At 53.0% G+C, this 17,206-nt stretch overlaps 6 protein-coding genes across 10 annotated transcripts; 2 read left to right on the plus strand and 4 right to left on the minus strand.

Annotated features, from left to right (window-relative positions):
* Nucleotides 1–88: 88 nt before the first annotated feature.
* On the minus strand, nt 89–4,436 carry LOC125982351 (lissencephaly-1 homolog A). Of its 5 annotated transcripts, none has more exons than XM_049742866.1 (11): nt 4,291–4,436; nt 2,806–2,994; nt 2,623–2,707; nt 2,428–2,502; nt 2,159–2,365; nt 1,763–1,931; nt 1,594–1,696; nt 1,288–1,516; nt 1,119–1,220; nt 890–1,046; nt 89–792 (listed from the first exon to the last, which is right to left on the minus strand). In XM_049742866.1, exons 2-11 carry the CDS (start codon nt 2,835–2,837, stop codon nt 719–721), a joined length of 1,233 nt encoding a protein of 410 aa, XP_049598823.1. In that variant the 5' UTR covers nt 2,838–2,994; nt 4,291–4,436; the 3' UTR covers nt 89–718. The 5 variants fall into 5 exon arrangements, with proteins under 5 accessions (XP_049598823.1, XP_049598825.1, XP_049598824.1 ...); XM_049742868.1 differs by lacking the exon at nt 4,291–4,436 and adding an exon at nt 3,821–4,186; XM_049742867.1 differs by lacking the exon at nt 4,291–4,436 and adding an exon at nt 3,659–3,814.
* A 444-nt stretch (nt 4,437–4,880) lies between these two features.
* LOC125982393 (coiled-coil domain-containing 92B) lies at nt 4,881–6,465 on the minus strand. The gene is made up of 4 exons (XM_049742941.2): nt 6,323–6,465; nt 6,018–6,168; nt 5,876–5,923; nt 4,881–5,776 (listed from the first exon to the last, which is right to left on the minus strand). The coding sequence occupies exons 2-4, from the start codon at nt 6,148–6,150 to the stop codon at nt 5,181–5,183; spliced, it is 777 nt and encodes a 258-aa protein (XP_049598898.1). The 5' UTR covers nt 6,151–6,168; nt 6,323–6,465; the 3' UTR covers nt 4,881–5,180.
* A 46-nt stretch (nt 6,466–6,511) lies between these two features.
* Nucleotides 6,512–9,766, plus strand: LOC125982458 (F-box only protein 40-like). Its single transcript, XM_049743011.2, has 6 exons — nt 6,512–7,167; nt 7,356–8,420; nt 8,487–8,773; nt 8,843–8,974; nt 9,065–9,335; nt 9,452–9,766. The coding sequence occupies exons 1-6, from the start codon at nt 7,165–7,167 to the stop codon at nt 9,644–9,646; spliced, it is 1,953 nt and encodes a 650-aa protein (XP_049598968.1). The 5' UTR covers nt 6,512–7,164; the 3' UTR covers nt 9,647–9,766.
* Nucleotides 9,767–9,874: 108 nt separating this feature from the next.
* LOC125982459 (cornifin-B) lies at nt 9,875–11,275 on the minus strand. Its single transcript, XM_049743012.2, has 2 exons — nt 10,805–11,275; nt 9,875–10,712 (listed from the first exon to the last, which is right to left on the minus strand). The coding sequence occupies exons 1-2, from the start codon at nt 10,911–10,913 to the stop codon at nt 10,003–10,005; spliced, it is 819 nt and encodes a 272-aa protein (XP_049598969.1). The 5' UTR covers nt 10,914–11,275; the 3' UTR covers nt 9,875–10,002.
* Nucleotides 11,276–11,510: 235 nt separating this feature from the next.
* LOC125982460 (trafficking regulator of GLUT4 1) lies at nt 11,511–13,640 on the plus strand. Its single transcript, XM_049743013.2, has 3 exons — nt 11,511–12,577; nt 12,920–13,046; nt 13,206–13,640. The coding sequence occupies exons 1-3, from the start codon at nt 12,197–12,199 to the stop codon at nt 13,217–13,219; spliced, it is 522 nt and encodes a 173-aa protein (XP_049598970.1). The 5' UTR covers nt 11,511–12,196; the 3' UTR covers nt 13,220–13,640.
* Nucleotides 13,641–15,160: 1,520 nt separating this feature from the next.
* LOC125982725 (beta-crystallin A1-like) lies at nt 15,161–17,182 on the minus strand. Its single transcript, XM_049743713.2, has 6 exons — nt 16,373–17,182; nt 16,265–16,310; nt 16,076–16,194; nt 15,862–16,003; nt 15,646–15,788; nt 15,161–15,549 (listed from the first exon to the last, which is right to left on the minus strand). The coding sequence occupies exons 2-6, from the start codon at nt 16,301–16,303 to the stop codon at nt 15,402–15,404; spliced, it is 591 nt and encodes a 196-aa protein (XP_049599670.1). The 5' UTR covers nt 16,304–16,310; nt 16,373–17,182; the 3' UTR covers nt 15,161–15,401.
* Between the last annotated feature and the right edge of the window lie 24 nt (nt 17,183–17,206).

The following is a 17,206-nucleotide window of genomic DNA, read 5'->3' on the forward strand; positions in this document are numbered from 1 at the left end:
CGACTCAAAATCTCATTCAAGTCATCCGACGTAAATGCTCACAATCGAAGTGCGAAAAATAACAAAAAAGACTCGCAGATGTCCAAAGTGTTATTTACATCCTTTTATTTCTTGAGCCTGCAAACATCACACCCACAAATACGTATACAGAACTCTTAGATGAATGAACGTACGTGTGTGTGTGTGTGTGTGTGTGTGTGCGCACGCGTGTGAGGCAGCAGCCCTCAGAGGGTCAACAAGGCAGCTAGCGAGCACTGGACGACAGCACACGCACACAAGCAGCAAAGTGACGAGCAGGCGCTTTCCTCTACCGGTGTGTGTGTGTGTGGGGGGGGTCATGGGCATGTATGCGTGAGTCGGGCATCGAGCTTGTGCGGGTTCACTCAATCATCACATCACAGTCGCACACACTTTCCACACTCACGCCAGCACACATTGAAACTCGTCATTCGGTTTCTCACATAAACCCACTTTGAGACCCGCACTCCCCCATGGAAGGTGCCACTTGTGGGCAAGGAGTCAATCATCTCCCACTTTTCGTCACATGGACGAAAGGGGGTGTGGCTTATGGAAACCAGGAAGTGATTGGCCATGCAAGGGCGAGCACCAGCGGTCACTGTGCTGCCGTGACTGACGTCCGCAATAATTTACATCGAAGGGCAAGCGTCACCTGGGGGGGGAGGGGGGAATACCGCGGGACTGGGGCCGGGAAGCCGACTCAACGGCACTGCCACACTTTGACTGTCTGGTCCACACTGCCCGTAACCACGTAGGGGGCGCTCTTGTGGAAATCTGACAACCAAAAGAAGAAACGAAGAAGAGGAATGAGCGGGAGAGTACAACGTACAGTCACTTTTTTTAGGAGAAAAAAAATAATAATTCAAGTGACCTAGAGAGGTGACAAAGTGCTCGTGCGCGTTGAGCGTCTTGGTGCAGCGTTTATTCTTGTAGTCCCAAATGCGCAAAGTCTTGTCGTCGGCGCAGCTGAGGATGAAGCCGCCGCCGGGGTGCACAACCACGCCACGCACCCAGTTGTCGTGGCCCACCTGCGGCAGCGACAAAGAAAGCTGTCAAACAGGCTTTGCGACAGGCACTCCGTTGGCAGCACGTGGACTTGCCAGAGTCATGACACAGATCCCGATGGAGACGTCCCACATCTTAATGGTTTTGTCCCTGGATCCCGAGAGGAGGAAAGGCCCGGGCTTGGTGCTCTTCTTGTTCTAGGATGTGACCAGAGCGAACATGAGAAGGGCGGGTGAGCGTTCACGGGTGGGCGGGGCTTCTTACCTGCGCACCGGTGGCCTCTAAGACGGTGGGGTGCGCGCTGTCAGGAACCCAACAGATGCACTCCACCACGTGTTCATGCTCGCGCAGCTCCACCTTGCAGTCTTTGGATGAGACGGCCCACACACGCACCGTCTGGTCGTTGGAGCAGCTGGCGATGAGCGAGCCGTCTTGGTTGGGCCGCACCATGCGCACCCACTCCCGGTGGCCCGTAAACGTCTTTACACAGTACCTGTGCCCACACCACCACAAAGGCAAACTGTCATGTCTTGCCAAATGGCGTGCTGCGCCGCGCTCGCTGGTGCGTACCCGGTGGCCACCTCCCACATCTTGATGGTCTTGTCTCGGGACGCCGAGAGGATGTGGTCGGCGTTGGGCATGATGGCGACGGACGACACGTTGTGGTCGTGGCCTGAGCGCCAAACATCCGAGTGAGCATGGCGACATGGCGAGAGCCGGCGTTAGCGTGCGTGCTCACCGTGCATGGTCCTGATGCACTCGAAGCCTTGGAAGTCCCAAAGCTTAATGCTCATGTCGGCCGAACACGAGGCCAGCAGCTTGCCCGTCTGGTCGAAGGAGATGTCCTGAACCGAGTCGGTGTGGCCCTTCAGCGTCCGCTCAAAGTCCCCCGCCTCGTAGTCCCACACCTGACAAGGTAAAGCGGGTAAGGTGACGAGGACACACTTGAACCAACCTGACAAGGGGGAACGATACGAGATCTATTTCAAACCAAAACTTTCAAGGTTTTATCTGCTTTTGGGTGGGGAAAAACTCGTGTTTTGGGGGAAGAAAACTGGTTGTGTTTAATGATGGGTGAAAAATAAAACAAATCTGGTCAGTCTTTTGATGGTTTTGGAGTTTCTACCGGACTGACCTTGATGGTGGCGTCCTCGGAGGACGTGACCATGACGGAGAAGACGGGGTGGAAGAGGACCCTGGTGACGGGAGCGCGGTGGCCACTGAGGGCGTACCTCTCCGGGGGCCTCGGGATCCACTCTTTGGGGTCCCTCTTTTGAGAGGCCGGCCCGCCGTGGGTTATCTCCTCCTTGGCCTCGTTCAGCTTGGACTCCAACTCCATCACCTGCAGAGCCAGCAAAGTTGATGCTGGCCAACTAGCTGGCCGACGGGAGAAATGTGCCTCACCTTCTTCTGTAAGCGGATGACCGAGGTCCACTTCTTCTCCAAGAGCCCAGCGAACTTTTTATCCACATCTTCATTCTGGAAAGCCCGCGCAAACATTAGCTCAGGCTGACTTCACCACGCCGTGCTAGCAGCTTTATTTCAAGTCGAGACTATTCTCCAAGATTGTGAACTTCCGTTCCCGCTTGACTTACTGACCATGTCCAAGTCGGCCTCCTTCTTCAAGGTGGAGTACGCGCCATCGAATCCGTTGGAGCGCAGATAGTCGGCGATGGCTCGATTTCTAAATCCGCGTTACCATGGAGACCACACACAATTAAAGCTAGCAGCTCACATGCTCTGCTGCATGACGAACAGGATACGGACAGGCTGCGCACTTACAGTTCGTCTCTTTGTCTCTGTGACAGCACCATGACGACGACGACGGCAGCGGCCGTCTACCGCACGAGGAGCTGAAGTGGGTCAGGTGATTTGCACGTGAATCCTCACACACTGAGAAGCAAAGTGGACCGGGCAGGACCGGACAACGGGGAGTGGAGTGGAAGGGATTTCTCACTGGCTGGCCACCACCTGAAGGAAGGAGCACATGACAATTATGACCTCATCTCACAAGGGCAACTTGATGGAGCACACGACGCATGGAGTCAAACTCGACATCAGCTGACAGGATGGTGTTCCACAAAGGAAAACAGGGCTCATGCTAAAGATGCTAAGGATGCCAAGAGCAGCATGAGACCACGCGAAGACGCAACACGACTAAGCTACTTAACCGCAAACCTGTGAGCAGTTGAAAGTTGCAGCCATAAACATGACCGAGCGTCACTCAACTACAACCTTTGTCGCCGATCAGATTTCGATCTCCTCACCCTTCTGATTTCACTCTGACGTGATGTTCAAAGTTCAACTTTGCCGCCAGTCGAGGGAAATTAAAAATCAAGCTCCAAGCAACAACCTGAAAGCAAAGCGATGTAGGAAGGGCCAAGTGTCCTTTTTACACTACCAATTAAAAACTATGGATGGACTCCATCTATTTTCCTTCTTGACGGTCCTGTCGTACCTTTGTTATCGGTCTTCTTCCCTGATCATCTTGGCGAGGCAGAGTTGCAAAGCGGTCAGGACTGAGCCACCACCAACAATAACAACTACGCCCTTTTTGTCTGACGTTAGCTCAACAACGCGCTCCTAAGGCGCCCGGATCTGTCAGATTTCCACAGCGGGAGCTTGGCAGCCCTACCTGCAGAACTCACGACTACGATGGCGGCTGCTGTTGCTGCTGCTCTCGAACGTGTGCAAGTTGCAAAAAACATACATGCACGCACAGGTTCTGCAGCCTGAAGAATAAAATCGACCTGGCGCTTGATACTTCTAGCCGTGCACCAAACGGGGCGTCACTCACAACTTGTCAGCTGCACACACGACGTCAGTCTTTTGGGATGAGCGCTCAACGCCCAACACGTCAAATTACGTCAGCAAACTCTCAATTGCACAGCCGGCCGGCGGCCGTGGTTAGCCTAGCATGCTAACTTAGCAATTAGCTCGTCGTTCCGCGTCACAACTTGTGGGCTAAGGTTAACGGGACGCTAATGCTCGCTGACAGGCCACACGTGACAACACGAAAGCACAAAATATTTGGCAATTAAACGCTAGAGTTTTAACCTCGCCGCCAAAACATTTTAACAGCACAAAAAGTGCGAATTTTCAGCGATCCCCTAGCCTAGCTTAACTTGCTGCCTTTCCGCCATTTTGAGACAGACGAGAACGAGAGCGCGCGCGCACTGCAGGGAGGCAAAAACGTCCCCCAAACCCCGCAAAATGTCTTCGTGGCTCCTCACTGGTAAAGGACGCATAAGTGTGCTGGTGACTCACCCGGAGACAAATGTCGGCGATCATGTTCTCAACAAATGCTCGCGGATCGTGAAAAAAATGCTATCCGGCGGCGCGCACATCAGCCGGCAGCCGCGAGAGAGCGCTCTGCCTTGCTGCACGCGCACACGGCGGCGCGCACGCTGGAGTTTATTAGGGGGGGGGGGGGGATACGTGCGAGTAAATCAAAACAAATTTAAACTACTAGTTTTTAACTGCAACGTTGACCCTTTTTTAGTGACAATTGGCATTGCACTTTAAACGTCTTAAGTCACAAAATCAGGATCAATATCACTGCTACACACACACACACTATGTAGGTTGAATTACGCCAAATAAAAAAAAAGTAACTTGAGACAAAATGAGCTCACGTACAAGAATACAAGGATGTTATCGTTAGTTGCGGTTTTCTTCATCTTTACGTTAAAACAGCTGACACCGGGTATCTGCGCGTGCGCGTCAGACGACCGGTAGCCGGTTACTACGGCAACACTGCCTCCCCGCCCGGGGCTCAGCATCCACTCCGCGGCGGTGACGAGTTCACTTCCTCTTGTCGGCTTTTCAAAATTAAACCAACTTTTTAAGCACAGGAAAAGGATGTGAGCCGTGTTTAATTTTGTTGTATTTAGTCTTTTGGATGAAAACCTTCAAGAAAGACCCCAAAAGTTTGTCAAGCAATGATTTCATTTTCAAAGTCGGCACCGATGACAGAAAGGCAGGTTGGAACAAAAGAAAGAAAGAAAGAAAGAAAGAAAGAAAGAAAGAAAGAAAGAAAGAAAGAAAGAAAGAAAGAAAGAAAGAAAGAAAACATGCTCAGCTTGCTCATGGCGGCGCTCATGTTAGCCAATCGCAAGTCCTCTCGCAAGGGGTCCGGCGGCCGGACTCATATGACATCATAGGGCTGTCTCACCCTCGGCTGCGCCCATGTCCACGCGTCCCCGCAGGCCGCCGCCCTCATCCACATCCTCCCAGTCGTCCGCCTCACCCCCTCGCAGCAGGAGGCGGTACCGGAGGGGCACCAGAAAGAGGGCGGGGTCCGGCATGGGGTGCGGCTTCTGCGGAGACGTTACTCTCTCCTGGGGGACGCACGCCCGCACCCGCTCCGCCCTTACGCTGGCTCTGGTGAGCAGCGGTGATGGGAGCTGCTCGTCATCCTCTCCCTCATCTTCATCTTGGTCTTGGGGGGCTAACGGTTCCCCCTGCTGGCGGGCGCCACGTTGCTGGCGCAGCTTTGCACGGGCGGCGTTGAGCTGTCGAAACAGGGCGGCCGCGGCACCCTTCTGCAGCTGGAGCTCGCGATTGAGCAGGCTGATCTTGTGGCTGCGCCGCTTCAGCTCGTCCAGGAAGTGACGCTCGTCCCGGCGCAGGTTGCGCCCCAACTCTGATGCCCGTGCCCCCCCCAGGCGCAGCTCCCCGCGAGCTGTCGCCGCACTACCGTGCTGTTCCTCTAGAAGACGCTGCGCTACCTTGCAGCGTGACGCCAGGTCAGCTTCAATCAGAAGATGATCATATAAAAAAAACACACAAAATTCAATCTTTTGTGTGGCAATCACGTGACGAAAGAAATGCCGACAACATCCTAACTCACCTGCTGTGGTCCTGTGTGGGAACCTGGAGTCCAGCTCACAGCTCAGCTCTACACACATCCACACACACACACAAACACACACAGAGGACCAAAACATCAGCATCCTCTTTGGGATGTCCTGTGTGTGCGTGTGTGCACCCACCTTGGCATCTCCTTTTGAGGTTGCTGATCTCCACGTGCAGGCCGGCCAGCAGCGTCAAATGCTCTTGCTCGAGGAAAACGATGGCTCTGTGCACGCTGGCTACGTGATGCTCCAGCTCACTGCTGGCCTCCATGGCGGGACAGGACTTGACCTGCAGATGTGCACGCGCACAGAGCACGTCAGAAAACACAACAGGCAGACAGAATTTGAAACTGCTGCTGATGCTGCTGCGGCTGCAGCGCGCGCGCCCTCGCGTCAGCCCTGCAAACGTCGCTCGTGCACGTGCGTGTGTTGTGTGGTCCTACCGTTACGTGGATTTTCGTTCCGCTCCTCAGTCGTCCGCCACACAAAAGATCCACGCCGGACGGGTTGAGGGACGCCGCGTGCTCGCGCTTCGAGCCGTCGCTGCAGACGACCACAAGCCAGCGGCGTGCGGAAGAGGGGGGCCGGGGTGTGTGTGTGTGTGGGGGGGGGGGGGGGACGACCTCGTCCTCGTCTTCACTTCCACGTAGACGCGCCTCCGCGACAACGCCGCGTGCACGACAAAGCTATGCGTGTGTTCGTGGGCGCGACTAGTGCCACCTAACGGCAGGAAGAGAAGATGTTGGAAGGGATGGAGTGTTTTTGGCAGGGGGGTCTTTTTGAAGCCTCCTATGGATGATGATGATGATGGCAAGTGTGTGACGTCATAAATGCCGTCACTACAAATTATTAATGCCAAAGCACAAGTTGGTAATTTAGGTCATTTAATGTTCATCACACCAAGTTCGTGTGTTGGTGTGTGTGTGTTATAAATAGATGGCGCGTGGGGCCCATGAAAAGTTCCACAGGTGGTCTGCTGCTGCTTTTTTTTGTGGGTCACTTAAAGTCGATCGTTGATATCGAACACATGCAAGAAATAGTTGCTGAGATTTGAAGGGTTCAGGCGCGTAACAGGTGAATGAAGGTGCAAGGACATTGAGAGTGTTTATGCGCGTTTGGCAGCTGTTTGAAAAGGAGAGGACAGAATTGGTGTGCTAATTTTAACTTGAACAACTTGACTCCTAGTCGAGATGCTTAAAGGAAACGCCAGGCACTTTCCGCTCCACTGTGCGGTTTGGAGTAGGCAGCCGGTACCGGTCGGGGATTGCGAGGTCTAACAGAACCAATGGTAAGTGCACGGAGACACCACGGTGAGGTCGCCGCCATATTGGATGAGGCAAAGAAGCATGACGCTTAAAAATGACATTTCGGGTGCCAACTTGCATATTCACAGTTCGCCCATTTCACGCGTTATTATATATATGTTTATGAATATATTTAGACATATGATTGATACAAGTTTCGTGTGTGTGTCAGCACAAACACTGCGAGAAATGCTACAACCGGCGCTGCAGGGCGCGGGTGGAGGCGGGCGTGTGCTGCGCCCTAGTGGTATGCCACCTGCACTGCGGGGCACTCTTCCATTCGTGCAAGGAGGAGGGGCACCTGTTACTGTGCCCCTGTGCTAACGTGCCATGCCTCAACGCCACCTTTGGCTGCCCTGTCCGGCTGCCCCGTGCCCAGCTGGCCACCCACCTGCAGGCATGCCCTGCCAGCGTGGTGGTCTGTTGCGTGGAGTGGAACCGTTGGCCCGCCATCGACGCACACTGGTACCCGAGTCCTGACCTTCATAGCAACCTGATGGGGAAATGCCAGGAGGGGGCGTGTCAGGATCAGGACCTGGACTTGGCCCTGGCGCTTAAGGACCAGAAACGCTTGTTCTGCTCACTGAAGATGAAGAAACTTTTCCCAGAACTGACCCGGTGCACTGAAGAAGAGGACCAGGAGGAGGAGAGGAAGATGAAGGAGGAGAAGAGGAAGAAGCAGGAGAAGAAGGCCACCTTGGAGAAGGAGGCTGCATCAAAGATCTGGGAGTCTTTCAGTCCTTTTCAAGTCAGCGTTATTCCTGAGGATGAACATGAAGATAAAGAAGAGACAGAAGAGGAAGTGGAGGAGGAACTGAGTGAGCAGGAGTGGGAGGCCCTAGCCAGGGAGCCTCAGGGGGTGAGTGAAGCTCGACTGCGGGAATTTAATGCCTGGGAGAGCATGTTTAGCATGGCCATGGGCGGCTGCAGGGAGGCGGGCAGGGGCCAGCAAGAGGTCCCGGGCGTTGCAGAGAAGTCTGGTGGTGCCGCAGAAGGAGCCCACGCCTGTAGGGTCTCCCCCATGTTGCACCCGCCCGCCGAGGAAAAGGACCTCCTGTACAATCACATAGAGCCCATGAAGATTGTGGCTGTAAGAACCTTCAAGGTTCCCAGCAGTTTCTCGGCCAAGCAGGGTCGCATCCGCAACCCGGGATTCTATAGGAGAGACCACAAGGCTGTGGACACCTCAGACCTGCAGGGGGCGTCAGAGAACATGCCCGTCTGGGAGGAGGTTCAGGTCAGACGCTTGACTTAATGCTGCCAATGAAGCTGATCATGAAGATAATGACGTGTCGGTCCTCAGGCGTCGCTGCTGTGCTCTTTGGAGAAGGAGCAGCGAGGTCACCTGATTGCTGAGACGCTTTGCACCGACGGCCTACTCCAGGACGAGGGCACGCAGACTTTCCAGTTCCTGTCGGCGCCCTTCGCCAGCGTCGCCTCCCTGGCAGACCTCACGGCCGGCCGGCAGGGCGAGCTCCACCTGCAGCTGCAGCTGGAGAACGTCAGCAGCCGCCATCACAAAGCCAGCTCTGTCTTCACCGCCGTGTGCGGGCACGCCGTCCGCAGGCGTGAATACGCCACGCATTACAAGTTTGTCTCATCAACTCATACATGGATTGATTTCTTGATGACCATCACCTGACTGATCAGTTGATGCAGGAACGTGCACAGCGACATCCAGATGAACGTCAACGGATGGTTCCAGCACCGGTGTCCACTAGCGTACTTGGGCTGCACCTTTAGCCAAACCAGGTTCACGCCATCCACACACCAGGCCAGCGTCGTCTTCACGTGAGAGCAACACAGATGAGTTCTTACAATATCTGCTTGACAAGTCCTGGGATGAGTGCTGGATCCACTGAACCTTGTTTTTTCCTTCAGGGAGGACCTGGGCTGCTTTCAGCTACGTCCTGTTAGCCTAAGCGCTGAAAGTCATGTGACTTCCTGTGATGCTCTGAGCTCCCTACCCTTTGAGCTCCTGTGTCACGTGGCGACCTTCCTGGACAGCCTGTCGCTATCCCAACTGGCTTTGGTATCTCGTCTCATGAGGGAAGTTTGCTCCACACTGCTGCCCACACGAGGGATGGTCTCGCTATGCTGGGAGAGGACGGCCCGCCCTGAAGGGAGGGTTCGATGGAGTGCGAAGCGCAAGGTCTTCAAAAATAAAACTGGATCAATCAAAGATGCGTCCAGAAGTTGCTTCATTCTTGTTGGAATTGTCAGGATGACTCCGCCTCAAAGAAATTCACAAATTGTTTCTGCCTGCAGGTGTGGCGCTTCAGCAGCACCTTCTCAGCTGTGGACACGTGGAAATTCCGAGACATTCCGTCCATGTCGGAGCACCTGAGTTGGTGTCCTTACTACGAGCGCGAGAGGAGAAGCGAGCGCTTTCTGCTGCCGCTGCTGCCGGACGACAAGTGTAGACATCAGAAGAATGCACTCAAACCAAAAGCAATAATTTAGAGGGTTAGCATTAGCCCACATTAGCATTAAGTAAGGGTTAGCGGTTATTTGAAAACAACAAGGTGTTCATTTGCTTTCTTTAGTTTTGTTTTCAAGTAAACTTGAGTGACCTTACTCAGCTCCAAGTCTCATTTTTTGACGAATTTGACGGGTCAAAGCAAGCAAACAAAATCACTCCGGACCTTGTCTCCAAACACTCCAAAGTGAGCTCACATGTATCTCAAGATGCCACATTAGAACTATTTTAATTTTGTTTCTAGAATAAGAACAAAGATTGATTTCCAAACCAACCGAGGACGTTTTGTTGTTGTTGACTTGGGTGTCGACATTGGGAATTCCTTGAGCTTGTTTGACCTTCAGAGCGAGTCGAGGCTCAAAAGACGCCGAGGGGTTCGGGTGAGGGGGTCGGCCAGCTCAGCGTCTCGCTGGGCGACATAGCGACGCCTCCTGCTGGCCCGATACACCTCCAGCCTCTCTTCCTCCGCCTGGGGGTCCTGTAGGACCCCTTCCCACCTCAGACACTCCCTCCCCTGCATTTCCAGAAGCGTAGGTGTTGGTGTTGCAGGCGGAGTCAGCTCTTGAGCCTCAGCCGGGGTCGGCGCTCGAGCCCCGGCCGGGGTCGGCGCTCGAGGCCCGGCCGGGGTCGGCGCTCGAGGCCCGGCCGGGGTCGGCGCTCGAGGCCCGGCCGGGGTCGGCGCTCGAGCCCCGGCCGGGGTCGGCGCTCGAGGCCCGGCCGGCGTCGGCGCTCGAGCCCTGGCCGGCGTCGGCGCTCGAGCCCCGGCCGGCGTCGGCGCTCGAGCCTCAGTCGGTGTCGGTTCCCGAGCCTCGATCGGGGTCGGTTCCCGGGCCTCGGCTGGGGTCGGCTCTCGGGCCTCGGCCGGGGTCAGCTCCCGAGCCTCGGCCGAGGTTGGCTCTTTAGTGTTGCTATCTGAGGCGAGGTGGGGCTCGGGCTCTCTCAGGCGGTCTTTGCTTTTTTTGCACGGCGCTCGTCGTTTAGACGTTGGACCTCGAGGTACCGGGGTCACCTGCACCAACTCGGGGAGCTTGAGTACCGGGTTGGGCTCAACTAGGGTAAATGAGTGATGACAAGCGTTCATGAGTTGGGACTATGCTCGAATTTGAGATAGATGGGGGAAGAAGAATAGCATTTGAATTTACCTGGTTGCTGCAGAGGTGTGTTTGAAGCGCAAAGTTTCTTTTTTTTCTTCCTTTTCTTCCTCCTCCTCTTCTTTTTGTCGTCCGTCTTGTGGTTGTCTTCCTCCGACATGCTAAGAGGCTAGCTTGGCGACTCGTTTGCGCTGTTTGGTGTTGATAAAAGCGACTTTATTATGGTTAACTTTGTGTTCTCAAGCTACAAAGTGTGCAGGACACAGAAGCTAGCGCCACGTGACGTCGCCATGGCAACAGTATGTAAACTACTTCCTATTTAATGCAAAAGGAAGTACAACTACACATACCGAAATAAAAGCGTCTTCAAAGCCTCATCGTGACGTCATTTTATCGCGAAACTTTGATATGGAGGCACACGATCGGAATCAGTACTGTGTGACTTTCCAATTTAAAGTTTAGGATTTACATGGAAGCCAGGAAAACTATTTATATTATATTAAATTCTTTGGGGCATGTTGAATGTGACCCGACACAGATCAGTATCACCACTTGGCGGCGCTGCGAACCTGTTTTTTTCTTTTTTTTTTTTTTTAACCGCCGGTGTAATGAAACATAAATCTGAAATATTTCTTTACAGAGTAATAAATATAACGTATTTGATGTATGTAATGTATGAGACGCAAACGACTGAAATAAATTTGAAGAAAAAATATGGAGCTTGTTTCCTGGTTGATGCTATTAGGAACATTATAATCAAGTCAATAATTGATGAATGCACGCATTTATAGCCATTAAAAAAATCACTGTAATATGGGCGTGAATTCAGCACGAGCGTGACGTCACAGCCAAAACGTGGCACTAGAATGACGGAACAGCTCACGGTTTCTGTTGAACTATCTATTGAACATCTTTGCCGCTCTCCAGCGAATTCGGTGCGCCCAACCACAGCCATATGAGCAAACGGGTCTCCTCGCGCAAAAATTGGAGATTGGAGAATTGTCTTAGTTTTGGGCAAAGCGCGTGCTCGTGTATGCAGCTGGATGCGAAGAGTAGCTCAAAAGGCTTTCCAGCAGAGTTGGCGAGTTCCTCGGCGGATGGGTCCATTAAGAGCGGTACCGGTTCGACTGAGCTCTGCACTTTTGGGCTGGACGCAACACGCACACGCATCTGAGTCAGCAGCAAGGCGCGCGCGTGCACTCATCGGCGTAAATGGAAAGCTTTTACGCGCCGCCTGTCGTGCACGCGCTCCTTAAGTGTTGTCTGTGGGTGTGGGTGGGGGGTGGTGGTGGGGATGTGGACCTGGATGAGAGCATCAGAAGCTCCTGGGCGATCACACGGATGGAGAACCTCTGAGGTTTGCCTCCTTGCGAGCTGCAGGAAATTCCACCAAAAACACCCAGGACGACTTTTTTTCCTTTTTGTTTCTTTTGGGCCACAAACATGGCCGTCAACACGGAGAGCAGCGCGGTGTTAGTCCAGAGGGATCCGTCCGGCACGGGAGACTTCCACGACACTGAGAAGCTGCTGAGCGCCGCTGCGGCCGCCGCTGCCGAGCGGTCGGGCGGCGGCGGCGCGTGTGACGGGCCGGACCTGCGCGGCAGTGTCCGCTCGCTGAACGCCGATCAGAACGGCCACCGCTCGCCGCTCAAGTCCGGCTCGGTGGGCCATCTGACGGCCACGCCCAGGTCATTGTCACGCCTCAGCCTGGCGTCCGGTGGGCCGCCGGGCGCCGCGCCGCCCAGCTACTTGTGGCTGGCCGTCCTCTCCTGTCTCTGCCCCGGCGTGCCGCTCAACGTGTGCGCGCTGTGGTACGCCAGCGTGGTGAGTTCCCGCCAACACTTGCTTACCTTTCGAAACACTTGGCCTCAATTTGATTCAGCTGCTTCCTTTTGGTTGCCCTAATGCGCCAAACTTTGCATGTTTTATGTGAAACTTATCACAAAACGTGTCACACTCTAACGCCTAATGTGTGAAATTGTCAAACATAACCTGAAAGTGATCACGTTAGCACACAAAAACTTTTATTTCTGGTGTGTTAGCAGAAACAGTATTATTTATTTCTAGAAATAATTGAAATATTCATCAATGAAGTTGAGTTGACCAGTTGAGCGCGTGCATTTTTGCCTGTCACTGACCTCTGACCTGTGGCCGCCCCACCGCCAGTCTCGCTCGGTGCTGAACAACGGTGACGTGGAAGCGGCGCGGAAGTACGGCCGTCTATCTTTGCTGCTCAGCCTCCTCGCCATGCTGCTGGGTGTGGCCGTCATCGTCTTCATCGTCTTCACTATCGGTACGGCCCTCGCCGCTCCGTTTTGCCCTCGTCTCCAAAAACGTGGCTTTCTAGAAAAAAAAAAAAAAAAAAACCTTGAGGGCAGGTCGTTATGGACCTTAAGATTGCTGACGTAATAAATGCTCAAAGTGGTGTGTACGTGTGTGTGTGTGTGTGCAGAGCTCCAGCAGTGAGCAAGAGCGGCGTCCTGAGCTCCTCACACCAGGGAGGAGGAGGAGGACGGGATGGAAAAGCACAAACGCAAGAAGAAGAAGAGATGTAATGGAAGACAAGCCATGACATCAGTCTGGTACTGCTTGACCCTGAAGGTCAGAAACAGAGGAAGGAGGGGCTTGAGACGCACACGCAGTGTCCCCGTTGTCGAGGAGGTTGTGCTGCTGGCGACCGAACGAGGATGACTGGCTTCCCACTGAACAATTTCGAGGAGCTCAAAATACTTCAGTTCCTGCGACCCCCCCCATAACCCCTTTTGAGACTTTTGAGCGCCCGCCCGTGTCTCTGGTGTTGCCGTGTACTTTGTATGTTTCTACTGTATGACTGACAGGCTCGTTTGTTTGCATGTGTCAAATAAACCGGAATGAGCATGTGCCGCCAGGTCGCCCCACTTGCACAACTTCTTCTGAACAAAGTCACCGAAGGCTTCGGGATTCCTCATGAAGACCTGGATCAAGTGGAAATCTGGGTTTCTCCGCTAAAGCTGCAGCCCATCCCAGAAAAAACAATTAATTACAATGAAAATATAGTTTACTGCTAAAAATGATCCTCACACAATGCGTCAACTAGAATAAGCCAAATAAAACGAGTCGAGTGGAAGTAGGAAGCTCAAAAATGTTAAATGACATCCTAAGAGAGTTCACGAAACGAGTCACATCCAAAAAGCCAATTGTAATCAAATGACTGAAATCATTGCTAGTTTGTTCGGGAGGCCGAGCAAAAGAAGAAAAAGCCAGCAGCACTTTCCTGACTCCACACCAAAGAAATCGATACTGTTTTCGACTCTTCCGCACCCCACCCCCCGCCCTCCCCACCACCGTCATCCCTCTTGGCCCCAGTCATCTTGTTGTTTTCTTTTTTTTTTCTTGATTCGTTCGAACGGGAAGGAAGTGGCCAAATCGCCGCCGGCATATCTTTCCTTCATGTCCTGCTTTTCAATGAAGCCAACTGGAAATACTTTTCCAAAAAGTCACAGGCAGACAGATAAATGTAGCTTAGATGCTGCCGTGTAATTTATCTTCTACAATTATCGGCACGGTGATGACTTGAACTTCCCGTTTGCTCGGCTGTGCCACCAAAGAGCCAGACGGCGTCCCCCGAGTGGACGAAGCTTCTCATCCATTGCCAACTTCCTGCATTAAGGCTTTTAAGCGATTAGCGCTGCTTAACTTGCAGCATCTCTTATTTACACCCCCCCCCCCCCTCCCCTATCGTCACCATCATCACCACCATCCTCCTCTTCTTCTGGCGCGGCGGCGTTGGGGACGTCTGCGGGGACAGGATGGGCAAGCTACGTGTAAACACTCTTGCGTGCTGCGTCCTGCGGTTTGATTTACTGGAGGAGGCACTTAAGAGGGAAGCAGCCCCCCCAGAGAGAGAGAGATGGGGGGTTGCGGTGGGGGGCAGACTCCTATTACAGGCCTTTCAGCAGCCTTAGCCCTCTGCTGGTGACGCGAGGAACGACAAACCTCAGGACCCGGTGTTGCTACTTCCTCTGTTTTTCTACGTGTAGAATTTAGAACACTTCTTTCATCCCCAAGCAAAGTTACAGGGTAGAAATTTTCACGGGTCTCCTGTTAAAAGTGCAATATGTCATAAATGCTTTAATATGCTGTAAAATGCTTACTTTAACCAGGCTTCATTTCACATAAGTTGTTGGACCCGGCGGCCGCCATGTTGAAAGTCGACGTCATCGCCACAGTCGTCAAGTGCGTCTAACTGTCGCAAATTGATTACGCGGGCACAGAGTGACCTCTAGCGGCCACAACTGAGCAATGCGTGGAATTAAATCTCTCCTAAAAGCTCGATGAAATATTCAGTACTGAAATATTCAACGACGTGTGTGAAAGAAGTGATAAGAGTGATAAGAGTGATAAGAGTGACGTCACACAGGCCTCGTGTTTGCTTGTCTATATTCTTTTTATTCAAATATGACGAAGAGAAAGGGATGACAAAATGTTAGCACCTTGCTCACACGGGTCTCACATTTTTCATCATCAAAATACAAAAGTGCTGTGCACCACAGCAAAGCACCTGAAGTCCATCCTGGGATCACGCTCGGACCGGCCGCACCCAAGGAGGCGGCAGTACCGGCGGCAAGATGGAGGACGAGGAGGAAAAGGAAGGATGAAGGTGTCGACCTCAGTGCTGGATCCTTCTGATGGACTGGATCTGTGGGGTTTGAGCTTGAGAGCCAAACTCCCGGAAGGACTTGTACTCGCCTCCACGGCAATCCGACTCCACGATGTACTGCTGGCCCCGGTAGCCTGGATACTGGTAGCATACAAACCTGACAGAGAAGAAACAATGAAAATGAATAATAACGAAAATGATCAAGTTAGCGAGGAGGTAATTTCTGTGTATCTTCACCAGGTCATGGACTTACGCGCCACTCTGGATGTGCATGGATCCAACCTGGTTGTTCAACCAGCCCATGGCCTGCAGGGAGGGGTAGTCGTCAGACAGCTCAAACTGGCGACCCGTCATGTTCTCCAACTCGTAGATGGTCATGCGAGCTTCCTTGTGGTTCTGAAAAACGAGAAGAAGAAGCGGGAGATGAGCCGAGTGGCGTGAGGTCGCCGGTGTCATGTTGGGAGCTTACAGCGCAGCAGATAGGCCTGAAGGAGAGCATCCTCTCGATGCGGTAAGAGTTGCTACCGCCGTAGGCCTCAAAGCGAGGGTAGTCGCCTTTCTCCAGGACGAACTGCTGGCCGCAGAAGCTGGAGTGCTCGTAGCCTACCCAGCTGGACGTGCCAGGTGGAGCAAATCAGTACTCGGTTTCCTTTCCGGAAATGAGGCGTTGGGAGCATACGTACGCGCCGCACTCCACCTTGAGGGAGCGGATGTTGTCCAGGCCGCACTCCACGATGTTCTGGCAGCTGGCCGTGAACTCCGCGCGCTTGCCTTGGAAGTGTTCCTGGTCGTACACCGTCATCTGCACACACAAGGAGCCTCGCTCAAGGAGTCCACCATGGAGGGACAGACGACGGCGGAGGCCGGCTCACCTTCCAGGGGCCGCTGGGCGAGGGCTTGGGCACAGACATCTTCTTCCTGTGTGTAAACAAAGTTCAAGTCACCAGTACTAAGGAATCTCTTGAAGTCCAAAACCTTACCGAGCAAAGCGTTGATCCGAGTGTCACAGGGTTCCGTTGAGGTGGTTGTCGAGGTGCTGCTCGCGGGGGGCTTATATGTGCACCGCGCTCAGGGGGAACCCGGGGGCACGGGGGGGGTGCCCCTTGTCAGCAATTTGCTTTGGAACTGCCACGCGCGCAAACATACTGAGATCGCACACACACTTTGTATCACCTTGTTGTGCACACACATGCAAAACTAATACAAGTAAATACACACATAAGTGAGATGTGTCGGTGTGTACCATTGCTTCATTGGAGAAGCTCTAAAGACATTGTTGCGCAAGACATTCCTGCAGGATGTGTGTGTGTGCGTGTGTGTGTGTGACGCGACGTCAATGCCTCACATAAGCCTGCTGAGTTTGCGTGTCTCATTGTGACAGGGCACACGCATCAGCAGAATCGTGCACACATGGCTAACAACGACAGCGAAGACAATTACGGTCTGAATTGACCCCCCCGACTCGTTACTTTTAGGAATTTTTAATTTTAGGAACACATTGGCAATCACGACACTTTTTTGAAGCCTTGTGTATGACTTGGCTTCTTCGATTAAAAACACAAAAGTGAGACTAAGTGTGACGTCGCTGTCCTCTTTCTCACCTTTTAATAAAAAAAATCTCGACATCATCGCCACCTAGTGAGAAAAAAACACACAGCGGTTGTTTTTGATGTGTTTGTCAACATGCTCAAGGTCTGCTCTCGAAATCAATAGTGTGTGTGTGTGTGTGTGTGTGTGTGTGTGTGTGTGTGTGTGTGTGTGTGTGTGTGTGTGTGTGTGTGTGTGATTATTGTCACACTAGTTAACCAAAAGGA

This window comes from Syngnathus scovelli, chromosome 15 (genome assembly GCF_024217435.2).
Source record: "Syngnathus scovelli strain Florida chromosome 15, RoL_Ssco_1.2, whole genome shotgun sequence".
Lineage (NCBI taxonomy): Eukaryota > Metazoa > Chordata > Actinopteri > Syngnathiformes > Syngnathidae > Syngnathus > Syngnathus scovelli.